The sequence below is a fragment of the Alosa sapidissima genome, chromosome 8, assembly GCF_018492685.1.
Source record: "Alosa sapidissima isolate fAloSap1 chromosome 8, fAloSap1.pri, whole genome shotgun sequence".
In the NCBI taxonomy this organism is placed as follows: Eukaryota; Metazoa; Chordata; class Actinopteri; order Clupeiformes; family Clupeidae; genus Alosa; species Alosa sapidissima.
Window position 1 is genome coordinate 14,142,805 of NC_055964.1, and position 21,714 is coordinate 14,164,518.

General features: G+C 40.2%; 2 protein-coding genes across 3 annotated transcripts in view; one reads left to right on the plus strand and one right to left on the minus strand.

Moving 5' to 3' along the window:
* The window catches only part of arl15a (ADP-ribosylation factor-like 15a), a 146,641-nt gene extending 130,756 nt beyond the window's left edge, over window positions 1-15,885 (minus strand). Inside the window, exons 1-2 of one of the 2 annotated variants that reach the window (XM_042101081.1) lie at window positions 15,620-15,885; window positions 7,132-7,241 (exon numbers count right to left, since the gene is read on the minus strand). In XM_042101081.1, the coding sequence (XP_041957015.1) occupies window positions 7,132-7,185 (54 nt within the window). In that variant the 5' untranslated portion in view covers window positions 7,186-7,241; window positions 15,620-15,885. The remainder of the gene's footprint in view (window positions 1-7,131; window positions 7,242-15,619) is intronic. The other variant, XM_042101082.1, reaches the window with a different exon arrangement.
* A 4,553-nt stretch (window positions 15,886-20,438) lies between these two features.
* hspb3 (heat shock protein, alpha-crystallin-related, b3) lies at window positions 20,439-21,325 on the plus strand. The gene has a single exon (XM_042101083.1). The coding sequence runs from the start codon at window positions 20,514-20,516 to the stop codon at window positions 20,955-20,957; it is 444 nt and encodes a 147-aa protein (XP_041957017.1). The 5' UTR covers window positions 20,439-20,513; the 3' UTR covers window positions 20,958-21,325.
* The last annotated feature ends 389 nt before the right edge of the window (window positions 21,326-21,714 follow it).

Genomic DNA, 21,714 nt, shown 5'->3' on the forward strand with positions numbered 1-21,714 from the left:
GTTGTGCGAATGTTGAGTAGATGAGTGTATTATAATGAAGTATAGTGTAGTGTAGCATAGTCTTTATCAGGTCTGTGTTCTCTTCTAGTTTAACTATGGTGTTGCTTTATCACGAGAATGAGTGCCATGTTCATCATCTCCATCATCAAGAGCTTTTGAAGTAGCACACGGATGCTAAATGCGGGGGAAAAGTTATGTATTTTGGATACATGAATAATAGCAGTTATTTGGAAGCGCTATGCCACACACACAGAGGCCCATTTTGGCCACAAAGTCTTCACAGACCTCTCATCTTTTCAACCGATACCAGTCTGCATCTGTGAATGGGCCGATTCAAGCAGCCATTAGTAAAAATGAAGTGGATTTTTCCGCGTGTTCCAAGTTCAGAGGGATAGTGGCTTTGAGAGCGGCGCAGCAGGGGGCCAATATCACCACACAAAAGCAGGAATATTACCCTGCTCTCCCCCCGAAACAGGAAACGGATCGCTCAAGGACTCCACTCTTTGTTTTCCAGAGATGATGGATCCCCAGATTGAGGGTAATGTGGCAGGCTGTTCGAGGTCCCGGAGAAAGGTGGCGGCCCCGCTGGAGAGTGGGCCAGCTTATCCCCTGCGGCCCCCGGGCATATAAAATAAATTCAACTCACACGTCAAGGACCGTTTCCCAGCCAGCATTTTCATAGCACGGAAACAAGTCATTCATAGTCCACACAACAGGTAATGACGAATCTCACAAAAGGCAAAACACACCAGGCTAAATAACAATGTGAACAAAAGTGGTGGTGGTGGTGGTGGACTGGGAGTCCTTAACTCACGATGACTCAAATAACGCACCGGTTTCCAGCTGCACTGGTGGTGAAAAGACGAATAAGCAAGTCCAGATGAAGAATCCTTATCTTGGAGGTCAACTGAGAACCACTTCTTTTCCTGCAGGTCTAATCTCTCATGAAAACATATGCTGAAGATGAAAGGAACATAAGAAATGTTCGGTTTACCACACCATCACAAGATGTACACATACACAGTATACACATCAATATAAAAGGAGCTGAAAGCCGTTCTTTTGCCAAAGTGTTTCTACATAGGTTCAAGTCATCATACTTGTCTCAGCCATCAGGATAGCTGGTGTGTTGTGATATGATTAACATATGTTGGAGGAATTATTGTGACATATAACTCACTGCGTCACAGAGAGCAGAACAAGCAAACGTGACAGGCAGTCTGTCATAGAGGGGACAGAGAGGACAGGGAGGATAGGGACATACACTGGACAGTGGACAGTAGATCAGCATTGATGGACCAGTTAGCCTCGGACAGTGATATTTGGCAAAGAGATGAAAAGTTGACAACACCCTCTGCAGTAGTAAAAAAAACAATAAACTGGCCTCTGATGTGAACCAAGCATGGTCAAATGTATAGGGAATCTTGGAGCTGTCGAGATTGCATTCCACTCAATCCCTGACAGTGAAATGAAAAAGATATACGTAAAAGCCAACATGTATGTTTTCTCTGGGAAGGAGAACAAGAACCTGGGCAACGATAAATCAAGTATTCAGTCACCCTCCTTCGTTGTTTCCCAGACAGATTTAGTGACTTCCTGCCAGAAGCTGTGTCCTCCTCTCTTCTCCTCCTGCTCCTTGGCTTAAGGGGGACCACTTACAGTCCAATAAGTTACCGATACAAGAACATGGAAGAGCAACACTAGTGAGTGAGGTAGAGAGAATACAGCTAGAAGAACAATCTGACACACAGTCCATTGATATTCCTTAGGAGCGCGAGCCAACAGTCTGTCCTTTCACTACACACAAAGGGCTTCAGCTCAAGGCAAAGCAGTGTTGTGTGGCTATCTTCAGCCTGGCACATGGCCCAGTGAAGTGCTTTCAAAGAAGTGGGTGAGAAGTACTCCATTTCCCAGCATGGGGAAACACTGTTTCTTGTAAGATGAGCTGGGTGAAACGACCAGGCTGGTGAAAGTGTCTTCTTACTGGGCAAAGCTGTCTGGTTCTTAGGATGGGAACTCCCGTTTATCTTTCACTGGGAAAGGGTAGAAGGATGTTGCATATTTACACAATCTCACAACGGGAAGCAGCCGTGTAGACACAGATAATGCACATAAGTATACAGACAAACATGCACCAGACAAAAGCAAACAAACATGTCTACAAAGATAGCCAGCAAAAAAACAAAAAAAACACAGACACACAGATCAATGCTCGCACAGGACACAGGTTTTTGTTTGACATCAATATCCGTTTATTCACATCTGTACATAATGTATTTCCTTTAACAACCAGCCTCCATGGTAAACAAAAGGAAGACCGGACAACCTGACCCAGACCATCAACAGAAGTGCATAGATGGAACATTTTTAACATTGCATTAACGGAAAGGTTTTTTAACAAGGCAGAGGGTCATGATCACATGATCATCCGGATTCGTCTCAGAATGCAGACGCTGGAATTTGATTTCACTTCTGGTTACTATTAGTGTTGTGATTTTCTATTGTGCCATCCATGTTATCATCAAGACGTATCTTCTCCCAGGACCAAATTGCTAATAATTGGTAGAAGTATATGTCAGTCAAGACCATTTAAATCCAGCTCATCCAGCCCTATGAAACAACGGGTGAAATATCCAAAGCTAGGTGAATTCTGCCTCACAGTGATAGGAAGAGGCAAGATAGGAGTAATTTTCTTTGACATGCTGCTGCATAATGGCCATAACAACATACTAATGTGTTTATGATGCGACCTACGGCTCATGGATAGCAATGAGGCGGGTCATAAAAGCATCTGCTGTTGGAATCGTTTCATTTGTCTGTCTAATCTATAGCAGTTCAGAAAGAGTATCATCAGAGGTCAAAAAGCATACCTTGCTGGCTGTCACTTGCTAGAGCTCTGTGTATTTTTGATTATTTAGGCTCCCTTTTGGTTTGTATTATGATGCATTATTGTGTTGTGTTTAGGGCTGGGACAACGCGTCGACGTAATCGATGACATCGACGCAAAAAATACGTCGACGCAAAATATGAGCGTCGATTCGTCAAGCATAACGTGTGCTGCTAAATATTTTTAATCTTACACCTTCAGTGTTTTCCATACGTTGACTAATCTGTGGCTGGGCACCACGAAACTAAAACCGGCCACCACACGTTGATGTTCTATGTTGTAGGCCTACTGATTAAATTAAAGATAAGATAAAATAATTTCATTGAGCTGCACTTTTTACTCACACAGCCTTTCCTCGTCCCGCCCGCTCTCTCTCGTAACGAGCCCGCTGCTCCTCCTCTGCATGTGCATTTAACAAAATATTCACGATTGTTGAAGGATTGTTGTTGCCACATAGAAGCACTGCATAGAACACAGTGGGCTAAATTGCTATTAAATCCGCTTAGCATCGTGACCATGCTGCGCAAATTTGATCAAAACTGCTGCATTAAAGTTAAAGTAAACTCTGCTAAGGTCTTATCACAACATAGTACATTGAGGAGACTACTAAGTTAAGTTACAGTATGCAATCAAGCAGTATCTCAACGCTAACGTTAGAATACTGTTTGGATGTCAAGTTTAGCATGCTTACTTGCAGCTACTTGTATTCGTTATTCATGCAGGGCTCATTTTATGGACTCTGAATGTTTGCAAAATCCCGATGTAAATGGAAAAGTGTTTTCCAAGACTCAAAAGTGCTTGTCCAAAGGAGAAGTACGAACCGTTATTTGAACTAACTACTTATGAATTGCATCCACGCATCAGCAGCCTTTTAACTGTGTTAATGTTAATTGCAAGGATTCCCACACGAACGTCTTAAAATGACAGGCACTCAATTAGACACTACTGAACTTTGTTGAATGCTACCTCTGACTAAGAATGCATTACTTTGCACTTGTATAGTCTTTTATTTTGTAATCTTAAAAGCAATAAGCGTATATTGCAATGTTAAAGAATTCATGTTTTTTTCATTCAGATATGTAAATAAACATGTATAAGTTGCTATTAGTGAATTAATGTGGAGATAATCGATAATCGAATTGAAATCGAATCGGACTGAAAAAATGAATCGTTAGATTAATCGATGCATCGAAAAAATAATCGCTAGATTAATCGTTTAAAAAATAATCGTTTATCCCAGCCCTAGTTGTGTTGTTATATCATTAGTAGGACACATCTGTGGACTAGGACACATCTGTGTCGCTTAGTTTGCTTTCATTATTTTAAACCAACATGTCACGTCCTGCTCAATCTTACCAATACATCAATCTGTGTTACTGTCTGTTCTCAGTCAATAGACAGTGATATACAATATATCTCTTCATTAAGTTGTACCTATCTCCCTACCATTTTGTAAATTCTCATTTTTACTTAATTCTAAATCTCTGATGTTTTATTTATAGTTTTGTTTGTTTGTTTGTATTATAAAAAATAAAAAATTCTGTATTATTGTGTTAAATGGTCCAAATGTAAAGCACTCGGAGATGCATTCTGTGTATGAACGGTGCTATACAAATAAAGCTTATTATTATTATTATTATTATTATTATTATTATTATTATTATTAAGAAAGTCTGCATTTGGTCTCCTTAGACATAGTCTTACAGAGGCAGACATTTTAATTGCATCATTTAGTGATACCTATAGATAAATATGGTTGGAAATTATCAGGTTTAGTGCTTTCAAACACTGCAAGAGGTTGGGGCTCAAACAGTCAAATCAAAAGTGCTGCAACAATAATAGCAGTAATTCTGAACATTTCTGAAAATGTCCTGAAATGCTGAGATCACACATGTGTATTCCTGAGGTGCTACCCATGACCTGACTGTCTCCACAAAAACAAAATGAGACAGCTCCTCTAACAAGGCATCCATCCCCTATACCACCATTCACCTCATCCTAACAAATACTTTTTCACTGTCCTGACTTGAACTGCTCTTTCTGTGACCATTTAGCAACACAGCCTCCTGCCACACCAATTTCCTGTATATGAATCGGGGATGGAAAAGCACAATATTTGTCTAGATAAAGGGGCTATTTATTTTCTATAGAGCACATGTGGATGTTTCTTTCCACATTTTCCAGTGGGAACTTGAGCTGTGAAAATACACACCAAGCCAATGTATGCATTTGTTGTTGGTCAATTCAAACTAACATTGGGCTGAAAATGAGCATTTTGAGTAATGTGACCAGAACTTCTACAACAATACTACCTCAATCATGGCACCTCAAAAAAAGTAAATACATTCTTCCTTAGCGTTATGCACTCTTGAGGGATCAATAAAATAATACATTTTGAATCATATTCAGGGAGATCCGTATGTTCACCACAGTGACACCTAATAATAGATCAAAATCTAAACTCCATCAGGCCATATGTCTGGCTACAGCTGGGAAAATGTATATACACAGACAGGCCTCTTGTTTCCGGCACATACAACATAAGGGATCAAAGACTGCCCAAGACACCCCCCCCAACCTGTGGTCAGTTACAATACACATAGATCAGCAATTGTTACATAACATTTGACAGTTTTTCATTATATTTGTGAACCTTAGTTGTTTTAGCAATAAACATTCAATGATCCAGTAGTACAAACGAGATCTTTTCCATATGGGTGATTTTACCCCTATGTAGGCAATTTTACTCCTGACATGACACCATATACTAGGGGTGGAACGGTACACAGAAGTCACGGTTCAGTTTATACCTCACGGTTCTGTACGAGTTCGGTACAATGGAAGGGAAAAGCAAATCAAAAATGGAGGGGTGAATCAAGATTGTGATTTTATAACAATGTATCGTGCAGGCCTAGCCCCGTCTCAGCCCCACAGTGAATCCCATGTTGCTAGCTGACTCTTAGCACGTACTAAACTCCCGGTGGCCAGTTTCCTCGGTGATGCCCACACGCCTTCCACCTGCTGTCATCTATCAGCCTCCCGGCGCTGAGGTGCGACAGGACACTTTACAGCCAGCAAACCGGTGGTGCCCTCCTCCAGAGCTGAGTTATAGCCGGGGCTGGTACAGCCCCCTGCGGTAGCCTGTGCCAGGGCCTGCCAGCGTGTCGGTCAGTCGTGCGTCTCCCTGCCTGCCCAACCCCAGCCTCGCAGGCTCACCAGTCACAGAGGCTCTCCATCACAGCCACGATATGATCTCAGTCACATTCACACAGCACACAGGGACAGAACAACGCCTGCCTGTTCTCACCAGCTGTAAACTGGCTCTGGCCTCAGCACTAGCTGGTGTGATACATCTATACGGACATAGATATTGATAGATAGATTGATAAATTGATAGATCGACAGACACATAGATAGATAAATAGATAGAGAGGCAAGTACCTTCCACAAGTTAGATGCTATGACACTTGTTATGTCTAAACTATTCAAGTACACGTGTGTGAACTCGCACTGGTTTCAACTGGCATTACAGAGGATACTACTGAGTACTGAATGTGTGGCTTCCTATTATTAGAGGCGCTGTTGTTTTCTTGGAGATACTACTACTGTGCTGCTGCACATGCCCTGAGGAAAGTGTCACACACACCTGCTGCCTGCTGCCTGTCTGTAACACAACTCCTCCATCTGAAGAGAAAACTGATGATGCTTTTCCTTCAAAGCCGTAACCATATTCTACTCTTATTACGCCCAGGGCATTTGAATAAGAGGACTTAACAGGTGAAAAGCTTGTTAACTGTTCATTTTCTTAGAATTCAAAGAGCAGGGTTGTTGATTAGACTGAGGCTCAATCCAAATGGGATTTCAGTGCACTTTAACCTTATAGGTAAACAGGGTTAACTGGTGTTTACCAATCACAGCATTGACAAAAATAAACACTTTTACGAGCAGCCAGACTACCAAAGGCTACTCAAGGATTCTTGAGATCTTTGTTTTCCAGATTCCTGATCCAGAGTCAAGAATCCAGATCCACCTCACACCACGCAAACATGCCAGGGATGGAGGAAGCCTTCTCGAGTCACTGACACAGACACATAGCCTGACTCAGTGCTACACACAAGAACCACACACAAAAAAAAACCTGGTGATAAGCATACAGACATGCAATCACAAAAAAACTAAAACGTGGACATACTCATTTGGTCAAGTCTGTATCAGCTATGGGGAGCAACAGTTGTTTATCTTACCGTATATAAGCCAATTCTGCACAGAGCCAGTGAAAGCTGAATGTGTTCAGACATCGTCCCCGGCAACAGCGTAACCCCCGGCAACAAACAAGCCAAGCCAGAGTCAACCACTGACGGCAAGAAGAGGAGAGGGGGAAGGTGAGAAGCAGCAGAATCGCACGCACATACGCACAAACAAGAACACAAACGTCGAACCTAAGTGAGAGCGAAATCTCAAGCAGCGGCGGCAAGAATCAACAGTGGTTGTTTTCAAAGCAATGGGGGGAGGAGTAGGAGACGCCGCTATTCAGATCCATTCATGAAAAGCAATCAAAGAGACGAACGGAATCGGGCGACAGGGGCAGCTTAGCGAAGAGATCTCTCCAGTGGGATTAGCGGATCAGTGACAGCCCTGTTCCAAAATTACACTACAAATTGGATTAGTCACTATTACACACCTACACACGTCTGAATGAATGAATGAGAATAACAGCACTCTCAGACGGAGAGAGAGAGAGAAGGAGCGAGAGGTTTGTTTTGGTTGCTGTGGCTGCTGTCGAAGGCAGCCACAAAGCCTGCATGTTGTGGGGAATGGATTTCCTGAAGCAGTATGAGAGGTTTCTATTCTTCAAAAGCAAAAATCAATGGGACTTAGATCTCTCCATCAGTCCATTAATCAAATGGAGGCTCCATTAGAGAAGCTGGGCAAGATCAGAATTGAGATCAACCAACGGACAGACAACACTTCTCCTTCTAGTAATCCAATTGCTTGTATTAAATGGTCCTAAAAAGCTCAAGTGCCGGATGAGTTATTTTTCCTTCATAACAAAGGGAGGAAAAGTCACACATTCAAAACATTAGAATCCCTTAGATTTAATATTGTATGTTCAATGGCCTTTTTTTTGCAACATAACCTGCAGAAACATCATCTGACTGAAATGACAGATTAAGGTTTTAAACCTCTGTTCATTCCAGTCCTCCCTCTCCCTTGTCTGTCTGGTCTACCATCTATCTGTGAATCTGTGACTGATATTCTAGATGTGCACTTTGGACCCTGATTTTGAGCTGAACTGTTGCTGAGCATAGATTTAAAAAGTAACATATTGTTTTTTTAGAGGAAGAAATCAATATCAAGAATAATCTACATTTTCACATTATTGTTTCATAATTATTTCACATTTTTACACTTTTATAGTTTTTTCTTTCAATATTAAAATTGTGTTGCACAACTGACACTTTCTCTTTATGCCAACAGAAACAGACAATATAATTGTCTAGTAACAAGAAAATCTATGAGAATGTAGACTGCTCCCACCAGAAAGTTAAACATTGTGTTGGCTCCTTATCTTAAGTGTCACAGAGGTGAAAGTCCAAAGCTCCACTACCCTGATAGTCTCTCTTATTGAGCAAATCTCATCAATTTGTAGAATGAAACGGCATTATTTTTCTTTTTAATGAGAAAACAAAAGTGTCACCTGACATGTATGCAATATTTATACTTAAAATTAAATAAATAAAACTCTGACATAGCTACAGTTTGTAGGGCTCTAGGGATGGGCTCTAAGTCAACAATTTTTTTGTCTACAGCCATCTACTCAAACTTCTTACGTAGAAAGCCAGATCTACCCTTAAACTATTGACAGGCTCAACTTTAAAGAAAAGGTGAGTTTGTCATGCCACTTAAAGGTGCTCTAAGTGATGCTGGGTAACGTCACTTCTGTTGACATTCACAAAGCTAGCTCGCTCCTCCCCCTCCTTCCTGTGCAATTGAAACTCTCCTAAACGTGCATCCCTGTTTGTTATGTTTTATGGACTAGGTTTGCCCAGGTTGTTTTTGCTGCTGTTTTTGGAGCCTCGGCTGTCCACAGAGATTGCAGAGATTTTTTTACAGTGTATTCAGGACACAGACAGCTAGCGGATGGTAAGGTGATGTTTGCTGTAACATAAAATGTTTTAGCCTAAAAAATGCATGGCATCGCTTAGAGCACCTTTAAGCAACAGTTTACACTCCATCATCGTGTCAATATTTCTGTAATTGAATTCAAATGCATTAGATTTGACTCCAGCCAAGTCTGTGTTCATACACAAAGAGCTACAAGAATAGACTGGTTTAAGATGCCAGTTGCATCAAGTATGCCAGAATGTAACATCTGTTTTTTCCAATAATACAGCTCTTGTCATCACCGTTGTAAAAGAGATTAGCACACTCAACATAACCAGTCAACTCATGCTTTGACTGAGTTACAGTAATTTCCTGTGTATTAGCCGCATTGTGTATAAACCGCAGGACAGCGTTTTATGCAAGTTAAAATGCATATTAATACCATATTAACTGCCCCTGGGTATTAACCTCATTGCTGAAGAAATTAAGCAAAATCAATATATAAACCTCGGCTAATACTTGGGAAATTACAGTAAGTTAGTGAATGTGTACTATCACCTTTATGTAGTTGATGTGTTAATCTTAACCTCAGTGAAATACCTACATTAGATTACAGATATTAATTAGATATTAGCTGGCAGTCGATATAGTGTCTAAGCCACTTCTCAGATCAGAATTAAAATTATCAAAAATGTTGGTTCACCCTCCAGTCAGTCCGTTTTGTACATCTTAACAACAGTTTCTCATTCTTTTGAACATTTTGCTCAATCATGCAAAGGTGTTTTCAGAGCCTTCTACTGTTTATACTTATCCCGAAAGAAATCTATTCAACATTGTAAGTCATGTAATGTAAATAGGTATAGCGCACTTCATCCATTTGACTGACATTGTGTTTTTGGGGATTTTTGCTGATTCAATTCAATTTGTTCAAAGCAAAGGCATTTCATGTGCCACCAAGTCAGAGTATGACAAAGTGAAATGTGATCAACAAGATTGGATAACATTACATGGTTTTCAAAGAATGTATGTGGCATGCAAGATTGTCACATTGTTTCTCAACAGGTTGCCTTTGGTGCCACTGTCCAGCCTGTCATAGTGCAACTCACAGAAATAGCCTGGCCTGATCAACTTGACCAGGGGGGTATTCCATCAACCTCGCTAATGAAGGCGGTGCTTAACAGAAATAGCCTGACTTGAACTAGCGTAGACTTTCACTTGGGGCTGAAGCCGTTCCATTAACTCAAGTTAGCAGCATCTTGGCCTTGTTTATTCAAGCGAAGTGTAGTTCAGCTTCATCTCTGCTTGTGCACGAGGTAGAACAGTAGACCAAAACAGTAGATTGACGAAAAGAGGATATATGTCGTAAAATTAAGATAATACTAGACGATTTCTGTTCGATTTGGCAAGCGCCATCTACAGGATTTTCATCGAAAGTCGTCAAATTTAACAGAGAGAAAAAAAAATTACAGTGAAGAATATTGAAATATAAGAAATTCGAGAATAATGAAAGCATAGGCCTACATTTAAAACAACAATGCTAATGGTTTAAAATAAATTGCGAGTTTGATTAGCTTTACTGATACAGTTATACAGTCTATGCTTGAACAATGAATGAATGAGTGAATGAATAAATAGTATAAACTAAAAACAACTTTGGCATATGGATATTCAAAACTATCTATACTATAGCCTACGTTCTTAGATTACTGTAAAAGAGTTCACTCCAAATTATTATCTAGGTGTAGGTGGTCATAAAATAAATTAGATAGATAGATCGATAGATAGATAGAAACTTTATTGATGCCCAGGGGAAATTCAAGTATCAACATAATAGTATTGTCTCCCATAAGTCCCAAATTGTTTGAAATATAATTATCTGAAATGCAATATGGCTTTCAATTTGTCATTTATGCCTAGTATTTAATCTGTGTAGCACAAAGTTGATTTGACATTCATGAACAATCGTCGACACATGAAGCAGTTTTAATTATTAGCTGCCTATAGGCCTACAGGCTACAGAATTATCCTTTGGCTTGCATCAGATATAATATAGCCCACAGCAAAGCATATTACTGTCAATGAACAGCCTACCAAATGTGCATGACCCTTTATCAACAGTATATGTCTTTCATTAAAGAGTACTAAAAATGTCATTATCAAGGTAATAAGCTATGAAGCCTTAATACTTCGTTTGGGAAGCGAACCTGTGAACACGCAAGAATGTAACTCATTTGATGTGTCGTCTCGCTGCACGTTACACCACCACAGAACGTAAATGACGTAGAGTAGCAAGATCCCTAGAACCACACCCACGTGAAGTTAAAACATTTTAAGTCGCATAATCTTCATAAATTCTTTGGAGCAAGTGAATGTGTAAATCCATGCTTGGTGACACTGTCGGAAAAAACATTTCTAGGCCTACTTCTATTTTTGAAGTTGTAGGCTACAGGTGACGAAAGCACAGGTTGATGGAACCATCTTTTTTGACTCGTTTTCTGACTGATTGTTTTTTTTGCAACACAGATTAATTAATTAAGCTTGAAAGTTAACCTGCTACGGAGCAGGTTAGTTCTGTGGCATAAATTCCCATAGTTACCAAGCTGGGATTCACGTTATAGTGCAGGGCGATATGTAGCAAAAAAAGGTGTTTGGAACATTTCATATAGATTTTTGCAAATTATGTTTTTTCACTTCTTCAGACCCTATAGTTTGCAAAACTACCTGTTTCCAATTTTTTCCTGGACTGCACAGGTCCAAAATCCAAGATGGCGGATATATCACCAAAAATTGCAAATAATCGCCTTTTTAAACATTTTAAATGGATATATGTTAGGTATTATCATTATATATACATTTTCTAATAAAATTGAATGACTTAGGTAATAAATATGACCATGGGTGACATGAGTGAGTGAGTGAGGAACCGGTGATGCGTTGGGCAGTTTTCACCACCCTCCTGCAATGCTTTTCGGTTGTGGGCAGAGCAGTTGCCATACCAAACTGTGACACAGTTGGTAAGGATACGCTTGATGGTGCAGGGGTAGAAGTTCACCATGATCTGAGGAGGCGGTGGACCTTCTTTAGCCTCCTCAGATAGAAGAGACGCTGGTAAGCCTTCTTGATCAGGGTAGAGGTGTTGAGGGTCCAAGAGAGGTCCTCAGAGATGTGGACACCCAGAAATCTGAAGCTGGTGATACACTCCACTTCAGTCCCATTGATGAGAATGGGGGTGTGTGCTAGCTTTAGACTTCCTGAAGTCCACAATGAGCTCTTTGGTCTTCAATAATTCTGTTAACAGGACTTGCAGGAAATTGTGGGAACATATGAATTTGTTGATTATATGCAAGCCTAAGTCTGCCTTCACCCATGAATTGTGACTGGTTTCAGAAACAGAATCATCTGAACAATCTACAGAGAGTAGCTCAGTGCAATTAACACACACATTGGATAGCATCTTAATAGATGGTATGGCTGTTGTGCAGGAGATGGTTGTCAGGAAAAGTGACATAAACTGTTGCTAAGATCTGGCAGAATGCTTCTTTGAAAATGTTGAAAGTGAGGCACGAGGCTACAATGACATATAGGCTACTTATTATTTAACAACTATACCATCACAAACTCCATGAAAGACAGGACGAGACAAGTCCATACAATGGGAAAAGCACATGATAAGGGATACAAAATACAAGACTACACCAATCAAAGACTTTAAAGCTTTCCTGGAATCAAAGGAAACCAAAGCCAACCTCGTCCTCTACCTTGCTCATAAAGCTGTTGAACTATGTAAACTGCCAGTTACAGTTCACACACACAAAGGTGGCAGTAGCAGTAAGTAATTTTGGCAAAACCCCACATATCTACACGTCACACAGATGTCTTGGAGCTTACCCTTCGCAGGGTACCAGACATCAACAAAGACAGTCTCATTATCATGGGCACTGGAGAACGTCGACAAAAGATACATCTCAGCCTAGAAATCTTGACGTACCCTAGCGGCAGCAAATGTAATTTCTAGCCAGGGTAGTCTAGCAACTCTCCGTTGGCTTGTGAGGTGGAAAAACCAAACTTCGGTCCAGCCAATCACATCGTGCATAGAGTCAGTGGACCTATCGGGTATCCTATTGTATCCTATCAGGAAATTGAAAGACAACCGTTTGTCCCACCATTTACCGTTTATCCCGTGGGAAAGGAAAGGTTTCTGTTTCAAGTCAATCAAGTCATGATGATGTCATTAACACACTTTGTAGGCTTGTAGTAGGTCCTCATCCATCTCCAGACGTGTTAGCTGGATGTGAGAAATTTGTGTGTCAGCTCCTCAAAACATGGTTTTCAAACAGCTAAAGCCCTTCGGTGGAACTCGGGAACTAGGGAAATCCCATCCCTATGATTGCCCTACCATCGCCTATTGCTGTCCCCATGCTCGGATTCCTGCCCGCGCAGCCTAGAGACCCACTACTTGCCCGATGACAACTCCTAATCCCTATGGACAATTCATCCCCTACACTGGACTATTTGAACTAGGATTCATGCATTATCATACTGGTTATGTAACCATCTAACCACTTTGTAACATATACCTCAGGTGGCTCTAAATACCATGTTCTATTATCTGTATATAGACCTTACTGTCCTGTAACTGACCCCGGGCAGATGGGTCAGGCCCTTGAGTTGTGGATCTGCTTGAGGTTTCATCCGATATGTTTCTCCAATTCTTGCGAGTTTTTCCTCGCCCCTGTTACTCATTGGCTCTGTCTGAATGTTTAACACTCTGTAAAGTGCCATGAGACATGAGTAATGTTTTGATATTAAGTTGAAATTTGAAATTCTGAGAGCACACAGGCAAGCAAATGTTTGGGCACAAGATACAGTGCCTGCTCCAAAGATTCTTGACTCACTATCACTGGGATGGAGGCAAATTGTTGATGGGCAATGGGCTCCTGTTCTGTCAAAACTTCCACCAGCACCAGAGGCTGTTGTGGAGCTTGTGAAGTGCTGTTGTCTTGCCAGCCAATGCAGTAGAAGGTGTTCTTGCAAGAGTGACAACTTACCATTCACACAACTTTGCAGGTGTGAAGGCTCTGAGGAGATGTGCACCAATATTAAAAAGACAGTGACAGTGGTGAGGATAAATACTTGAGTGACAATGACAATGTTTTGTTGAACTCTTCAATAATGAAACAAAATGCAGATTTTTAAAATGTTTTTCTATTTTTCCCATTTTTTCTCCATATTTCTTGGCAAATGATGCAATACATATTTTGTAAATAGTCTGTATCTCACTTGTCTACCTTATTATGTGTATATTTATCAAAAAAATTGACCACTTTAAGCATTTATATTATTTTTCTGCATATTTTGTCCACCATCTTGAATTTTGGCACTGAAAATGAAGAAAAAAATTGGAAACAGGTTGTTTTGTATTCAATACAATTCAAGTAAAAAATCACCAGTTGCAAAAATCTATATGAACCGTTCCTAAAATTGCACGATTCCCCATACTATTAACCTCATTAATGGAACGGAATTCTCACTAAAATTAGCGAGACTGAAATAAGCCAGGTTTGGCCTTTAGCGAGGTTGATGGAATTCCTGTGGTAGTTTTGGGTCGTTTAAGAGGGGTCTAAAGACATTCCTATTCAACATATACTTACTTGTTTAAGCGCTTATGTGTTATGGTTTATATAATGTTGTTTTATTTTAATTGGGCTGTTAATTAATTTGACATTATTGTTTATTATTGATATTCTCCTTAATGTAGTCTTAGCATGTCATTGTTTTTATATTATTGATTGAATTGACATTATTGTTTTATTATTGCCTTTCCCCTTTTTTACATTGCTTTTTATTAGGCTATTGCTTGAATTGATATTATTGTGTACTACAACTATTCTCCTTACTATATTTGACCTACATTTTAATCTGTTCCCTGTTCAATTTTAAATATTATTATGTTGTTTTGTATTTATGTGTCGCTTTGGACAAAGGCGTCTGCTAAATCCATAACCATAACCATAACCATTACCCTATTCCAAGTCTGTGGTTTAGTGACAAACTCCGAATAAGTGGTAAACCTTCAACAAGAGCTCTATGGCATTGTTTTGTTAGGAGAATGAAGCCATAGCTTTTCTAGGAAGTTTACCACTTAGGCCTACTATGAGTTAACTTAGCCAGGTTTGTCACCTTGGTTGGTAAGACTAAATTATGGAAAATAGCCCCCTATTTCATACAAGAAAACAAATTTAAATAGTAGGTAATATCCATCAAACATTTTACTTATTTGTTTCCACTTAACACTTTAGCGCCTATCACGTGGTACCACAAATCTGTGTTGTTGTTGTTGTTGTAGGCCTACGCCTGTTAGCACAAATAGCCTTAATCTTGAAAAATCTTCCCCATGACGCTATTGATAGATAGGCTAAACCTGAATATATGCCTCCTATCCTCCTGTGTGCTAATTAGGTTATAGGCCTAATGAGAGTTGTAAACGGTTAATGGTAGCCTAATGTTACCTAACTATCGGTAGAGACGGGGATAAATGGTGAGAAACTGAATGGTAACAAGAGGCAATACTTGTAAGAAATGGAAGATGAGGAAGAAGGCAACTGAATTGTTGTCACCCGCCCTTACCAGAAATTCCATGGTCGAAGGTTTTTGCGTAAATTAGCCTACACAACTGGCTCAAGGTTTCGACGAGTCCGAAGTAATCCAGTCCACAGTTACAACTCGAATGAACACTAGCAGGGAGGAGACACAACTCTTCATATTCCCCGCCTTTCTGTTGGACAGATGGAAACCTTTGGTCGGTCTCTTGTGCACCACCCTGTGCCCTCTACTCAAACAAGGCGCAACTATATCGAGGATGTCATCTTTCGCGGGTGTGTGGGCCTACAAGACAGTAGGCTAGATGAGTAGCCTGCTTCATTTTACGCTTAGTGCGCGTGCAATGGTAGTTCTGTCACCAGTGTCACGTCCACTCAGTCAGGGAATCATCTGCAGCCCTTATCTTCGCCATGGTATGAATTAACTGCAGTTACTGCTAAATGTGAATGTTGTCGTTGTCGTTGCCAATCACACTGAATAGATCCTCTGCGTGGCATTGTGCGCATTTACTCCAATTAGCCTAAGCCTAGAATTGTCAAACAAACAGGTATGAAAACGGAAAGATTAGGAAAAAATAGCCATAGGCATAGATCCTGTCACTCATTAATTAAACCTAATCTAAATCAGATAAAATCATTCAGTTACTTATTCAGTATTTTAAGAGGTGAAATCGGGCTAGTTAGATTGGCCATGCTCCTATGTCTTTGACATTGATTATCCACTAGATGGCACTAGTTGTTTTTGTATAAATCGAACTCAACTCCACATCATTACCATCCACACACCTGCTTAAACAATAAGATCAGTAAAGGCACATCTGTGAGCAGGGGTGTAGTGGTAAAATAAGAGGTGAGTAAACAATGAATTCTGTAATTAAGGTAAGGTGGACTGCGGCATGCTGTATTTAAAAAAAAGCCATTTCAGAACATGTTTGATGATGGTGGAGGTTGGTCTCGATTGCTTTGACCTGCTTAAGGAAACTGGGCCTTGGTCTTCATGAACACTTTCTTTGCACAGCAGAAGTCATCTCTTGCGAATGTGTTCACACATTTTCATTGGGTTCACACATTTTCACAGCCTTTTGCAAAACAGTTAACACAGGTGTCATTCAAAAACTATTGGTTTTCCCGTGCTAAAAAAAAAGGAAAACATCTTTTCACAGGTGGTATAGATCAAGGGCGTAGGTGTGGTCTCAGCTTTGGTGGGGACACATCCCCAACTCCTGTTGTCACAATTCCAACATTAGTGTTTCAATACCAATACTAAGTGAAGAATCTCAATTTCGATACTTTTGCGATTTTTTTAAAACTTGATTTGGTTTGTGTGATTTGTGAGATCATTCACATCAGTGGCAATCATAGAATTTGATTGACCCTCCACACACACACACACACACACACACAAACACAGACATACATAGAAAGTGATGGTTGTCATCAGTGTTGGGCAAGTACTTCGTTATTACGTATTACTCATTACTGTCATTTCAAAATATTTTTTTACATTATAATATGTATCTGAATTGTAAGGCATTATACTACTATTGTATTACTTTTGAGTTACTTTCACCAAAATATCTAGAAATATGAATTTGGAATTCTAAATGCAGTTTATTATGCTAAATGCAGCTCATTGCACTTCTAATGGAGGGTGATGTGGTATAACATAATGACTAAGGCTAACAACAGTAGAATGCAATAGGCACAGTGATGGCTCATGATGCAATACAAGGAACAATCATAGCCAGAATTTTGTTAAAAGCAGACCAAAGGTCAAAGTCTGGTCAATTGTGATAGAAATGCTGTAACTTTAGGCTTAGGCCTACTCATTAAAATTAACAGAGAGCCCACTACCTGTATATTGCAACCCAAAACTTAGACATGTCAAGATTTCTGAAACATGTAATATGTATTTCAAATACAAAATAGTATTTTGTAATTTTTATTTTATTGGGTTGAAGGAAATGGCTCTGTATTTTGTATCAAAATACTTTATTGGTGTGTATTTTTGTATTTTAAAAATACTGCAAAATACTATGTGAAAAACACTAAAAAAAGTAGATACTACTTGATGAATAATTGGTAATTAGGCAACAATGGTTAATGTTTATCGCAATCAGCTAATGTGAGAACAGCTGTGTTCAACGACATTCACAGCTTTTCAGTGACGGCCTTTGCTGAAGCATCAGCTCTGGTCTGAAGTATAAGTATAAGTATAAATACTCTTTTGATCCCGTGAGGGAAATTTGGTCTCTGCATTTATCCCAATCTGTGAATTAGTGAAACACACTCAGCACACAGTGAACACACAGTGAGGTACCCACTAATCACGGCGCAGTGAGCTGCCTGCAACAACAGCGGCGCTCCTTGCTCAAGGGCACTTCAGCCGTGCCTACTGATCGGGGTTTGAACCGGCAACCCTCCGGTCACAAGTCCGAAGCGAACCAGTAGGCCACGGCTGCCCTGAAGCACTGGTGTGAAGTCGTACGCAAGTAAAGATGAGCAAGGTTACCTGTGCAAGTTCACATAAGGACACCGACAAAGGCAACAATGTCCTTTTGTATCCAAGCCAATTAACAGAAAAAATGTCAGATGTCTCAATGAACCACAATGGCATCAATAGATGGTAAGGCGGTAAGGCGTTGAGTGTGTTTCTTCCTTCCTTGTAGCATCCTTTTCTGCATTGCGCAGTGGGGAGAAGTTCACCTTGTTTAATTAAATAACAATTATATTTCCTTATTAGCTGCATACTTGAGGTTGGAGATATTAAGGCAAGTCAAGTTTCTCACATACTGGAAGTTCAAGATATACAGCCTTATGATTTTCTTATTCAGTTCTACACTGGACTTGAATTACGAAATTCGGCACATATACACAATTATGATTTTGGCCTATTGATTATAATGTGGTTAATTGTAAGTATAAGTATATTTTAATCTCTGCATTTATCCCATTCCGTGAATTAGTGAAACACTCAGCACACAGTGAGGTGAAGCACACACTAATCCCGGCGCAGTGAGCTGCCTGCAACAACAGCAGCGCAATGAGGGGTCGGGGTTCGAATCGGCAACCCTCCGGTTACAAGTCCGAAGCGCTAACCAGTAGGCCACGGCTGCTGAATTGAAAGCTCTGTCAGTCAAATTCAATATCAAAATGTTTTACTTTGGCCTTTTATGGGGTATGTATTGGCAGACAGCCCTGGTAACTTACAGTTGTCGTTGACACACCTGCTCGCTTGACTGCCACTGCAAAGAATGTGCATTGGCATTCTCCATGCGTGTAGCCTGCGTGTAGCCTGCGTGTCAGATAACCCTGACGTTTCTTGTATTGTCGTGCTGGCTGTCAGAATGATCAGTAGTACAAATAAGTTCGCTAAAATATTGGTGGGGACAATTTTGTCATCTTAAAATTTTGATTAGGACTAGTCCCACCCTAAATACGCCCATGGTATAGATTCCTTGCATAAGTCTGAATCTCTGATACACCTGTGTGAAACTCCTTTGCACAATTCTTCAATTAGCAATCATTCATTATGCATATGAGATGCCATGTCTGTTCTTTGTTGATTTGCAATGGATCTAATGTATTTAGACAAAGTATTGCCTATTTGGTGAAGAAAACAGTACAAAAGGTGTTTAGCCTAGCCTATAGGTGTATTTCGATGAAAAATGACAAGTTGTAGTTCAATAAAATTTGTCTTACTTGGTGTTTACTGTAGGTCTTACATGTCAATATGACAGTTACATCTTGGGAGGAATGAATACATTATTTTTTATTTAGTACATTTTGTCTTTTCACAGGTTTTTCTGATACCAGAAAAAATGAGAAAGGAACAGACATAGCAAAAATGCTCATTTTGAGAACTATATTTTACATTTTGTTGTCTAGTGTGTATGATGATTGATTGAAATCACACAGTGATTTGACGCCGGGATGTGTTGTTTGAAGGCAAGATTTACTTTTGCTGCATGTTTTAAGTGTTTTGAGAGAGTAACAGCCTTTTGCAAGAAAAATGTGTCATTTTGGCCAGAGTGCTTTTGTTCAGACACGGGTGTTAACTGTTTTGAGAATGTGAAAGCATCAAAATGATCAAGAAAAACTGTAAATGGTTGAGTGTTGATGAGTGTACATGATGTGAATGTGGATAACAAGTGTGATTTTTGAATGTTAAAAATTGCAATTGGTGAATAAACTCTTTTGAGAGGTGCGGATAAACTCTATTTCTGAAATTTCAGAGGTGGATAAACTGTGTTTACTTGCGTTTAGCCTCCACTACAACCCTGCCTGTTAGGGACTTGGGGACCACTAACAATTCAAGTACAACATGTGCGTACCAAATTATTTTTATTATTATTTAGTGAGTCCTGGAGGAACAGTTATTTCACAAGTGAGATTGAATAGATGGAAACATGGATGATGACTAATGTTAACCAAGAGATATGGAAATGGAAGAGTAAAAGTAGAAATAGATTTCTGCTAATCTGATTGTGATGGAAGATTGTAAAATGAAGACTGTCTCTTGTTTTGTTTTGATTTGTCGTCCACTGACTTTGTGGTTTAGTAGTCTATTGCTGACCCTACAGTGAGAGCACACCCGGTCATGTTATTGTACTACATCTTAATATCTGACCCATCCCCCCAGCCCCAACCATTCACCACCACCACCAGCATTTAGAAGAGAATTAATTTAGAAGGTTAAAAGATCCCCCACCCCCCAAGCAACTTTATCTTTGCCAGCTCTAAAAAAAGGACCCACTCTCCCGTCCCATGACCAAAATCACCTTGCCACCCACCACTTCCCCTCCCCTGCAAGAGAAACATTATCACAGGCTGACCTTTTTTTAGACCTCCTTGTTTATTTTAGCTTGCTCGGACCGCAGTGACACAGGGTCCCACACACAGAGAGAGAGAGAGGGGCTGTCATGGAGGGAGTCACCATCAAGCACTGGGCGACCTGCCCTGTACGCTATGGATCTCATTTTGAAGGGAGAGACCCAGACAACCTCACAGAGGACCACAGACTGTTCGCCTTGCCGGGGCCCGCCTTCAAAGGTATCAAGCCGAGGTCCGGAGCAGAGGCATCGGGTGGCAACGGCGGCAGCCCCCACTGGCTGCCCATGGAGCCTGTCTTTCAGGTGCTGCTGGACGTGACCCAATTCAAGCCAGAGGACATCATGATCCAGGTGTTTGAGGGCTGGCTGCTGATCAAGGGGCAGCATGGGAACAGGATGGACGAGCACGGCTTCATCGCCCGCAGCTTCACGCGGCAGTACCCTCTGCCAGAGGGGCTTCAGGCGGCAAAGCTGAGGGCTCTTTTGTGTTACGATGGGATTCTTGTGGTGGAGACCAAAGAGCAAGAGCCGTGAAGTGAGAAAGAGAGTGATTGGAGATGGTGGATGTGAACCTTTCACATGTCTGTATGGACATGATTATCACAGTGTGGATTACTCTGTGTGGGTGTGAGCAAAGACATAGTGAATCGGGGAAAGTGCATGATGATTTCTGTGTAGGTTTTTGAACGTTCTAAGTTCCGCAACAATTGAAGGTTCTAAAATTCTATGTTGAATTCAATGAACCCAGATATTCTTTAGAACGTTCATTTCTCAACAACTCCTTTAATTTCACCAGTGTTTCATATTTTACGTGTTCATTTTTTTTTGTTGTGATTTTGTAATGTTTATTTCACAGGCCTTAATATAACAGGTGGGGTACCAAATAAATAATTTCTAATCAACCTTCTATCTATTGTCCTTTAACTAGGCTAAATGGTTCCTTGTTTAGAATAGACTGATGTGGTTTGTTATTTTTAGTGCTGACATTATAAATACAGTTAAAGAAATAGCAACATTAAAAACCCTGTTTATTGTCTCAGTTTTAACTGCCAAAAACATGTAGACCATGTGGCCACCCTATCAGATTAGGAAAAAACCCTCTTTTGATCTTGGAAATGATAAATGTTAGGGAACAGCTATTAACCTGATAAAGGAATGCACACACAATTCCTTTACTTAAGTGAAAGTAGATACACCTTGTCAAATATTACTCCAATACAAGTGATATTTGCTAAGTCAGATTTTTACTTAAGTTCAGATAAAGATTCAAAAGTATTTTTTCCTTTTTACT

Excerpts from the sequence above, each read along its gene's own strand:
- hspb3 (XM_042101083.1), top strand. The coding sequence starts at position 20,514 with ATGGAGGGAGTCACCATCAAGCACTGGGCGACCTGCCCTGTACGCTAT.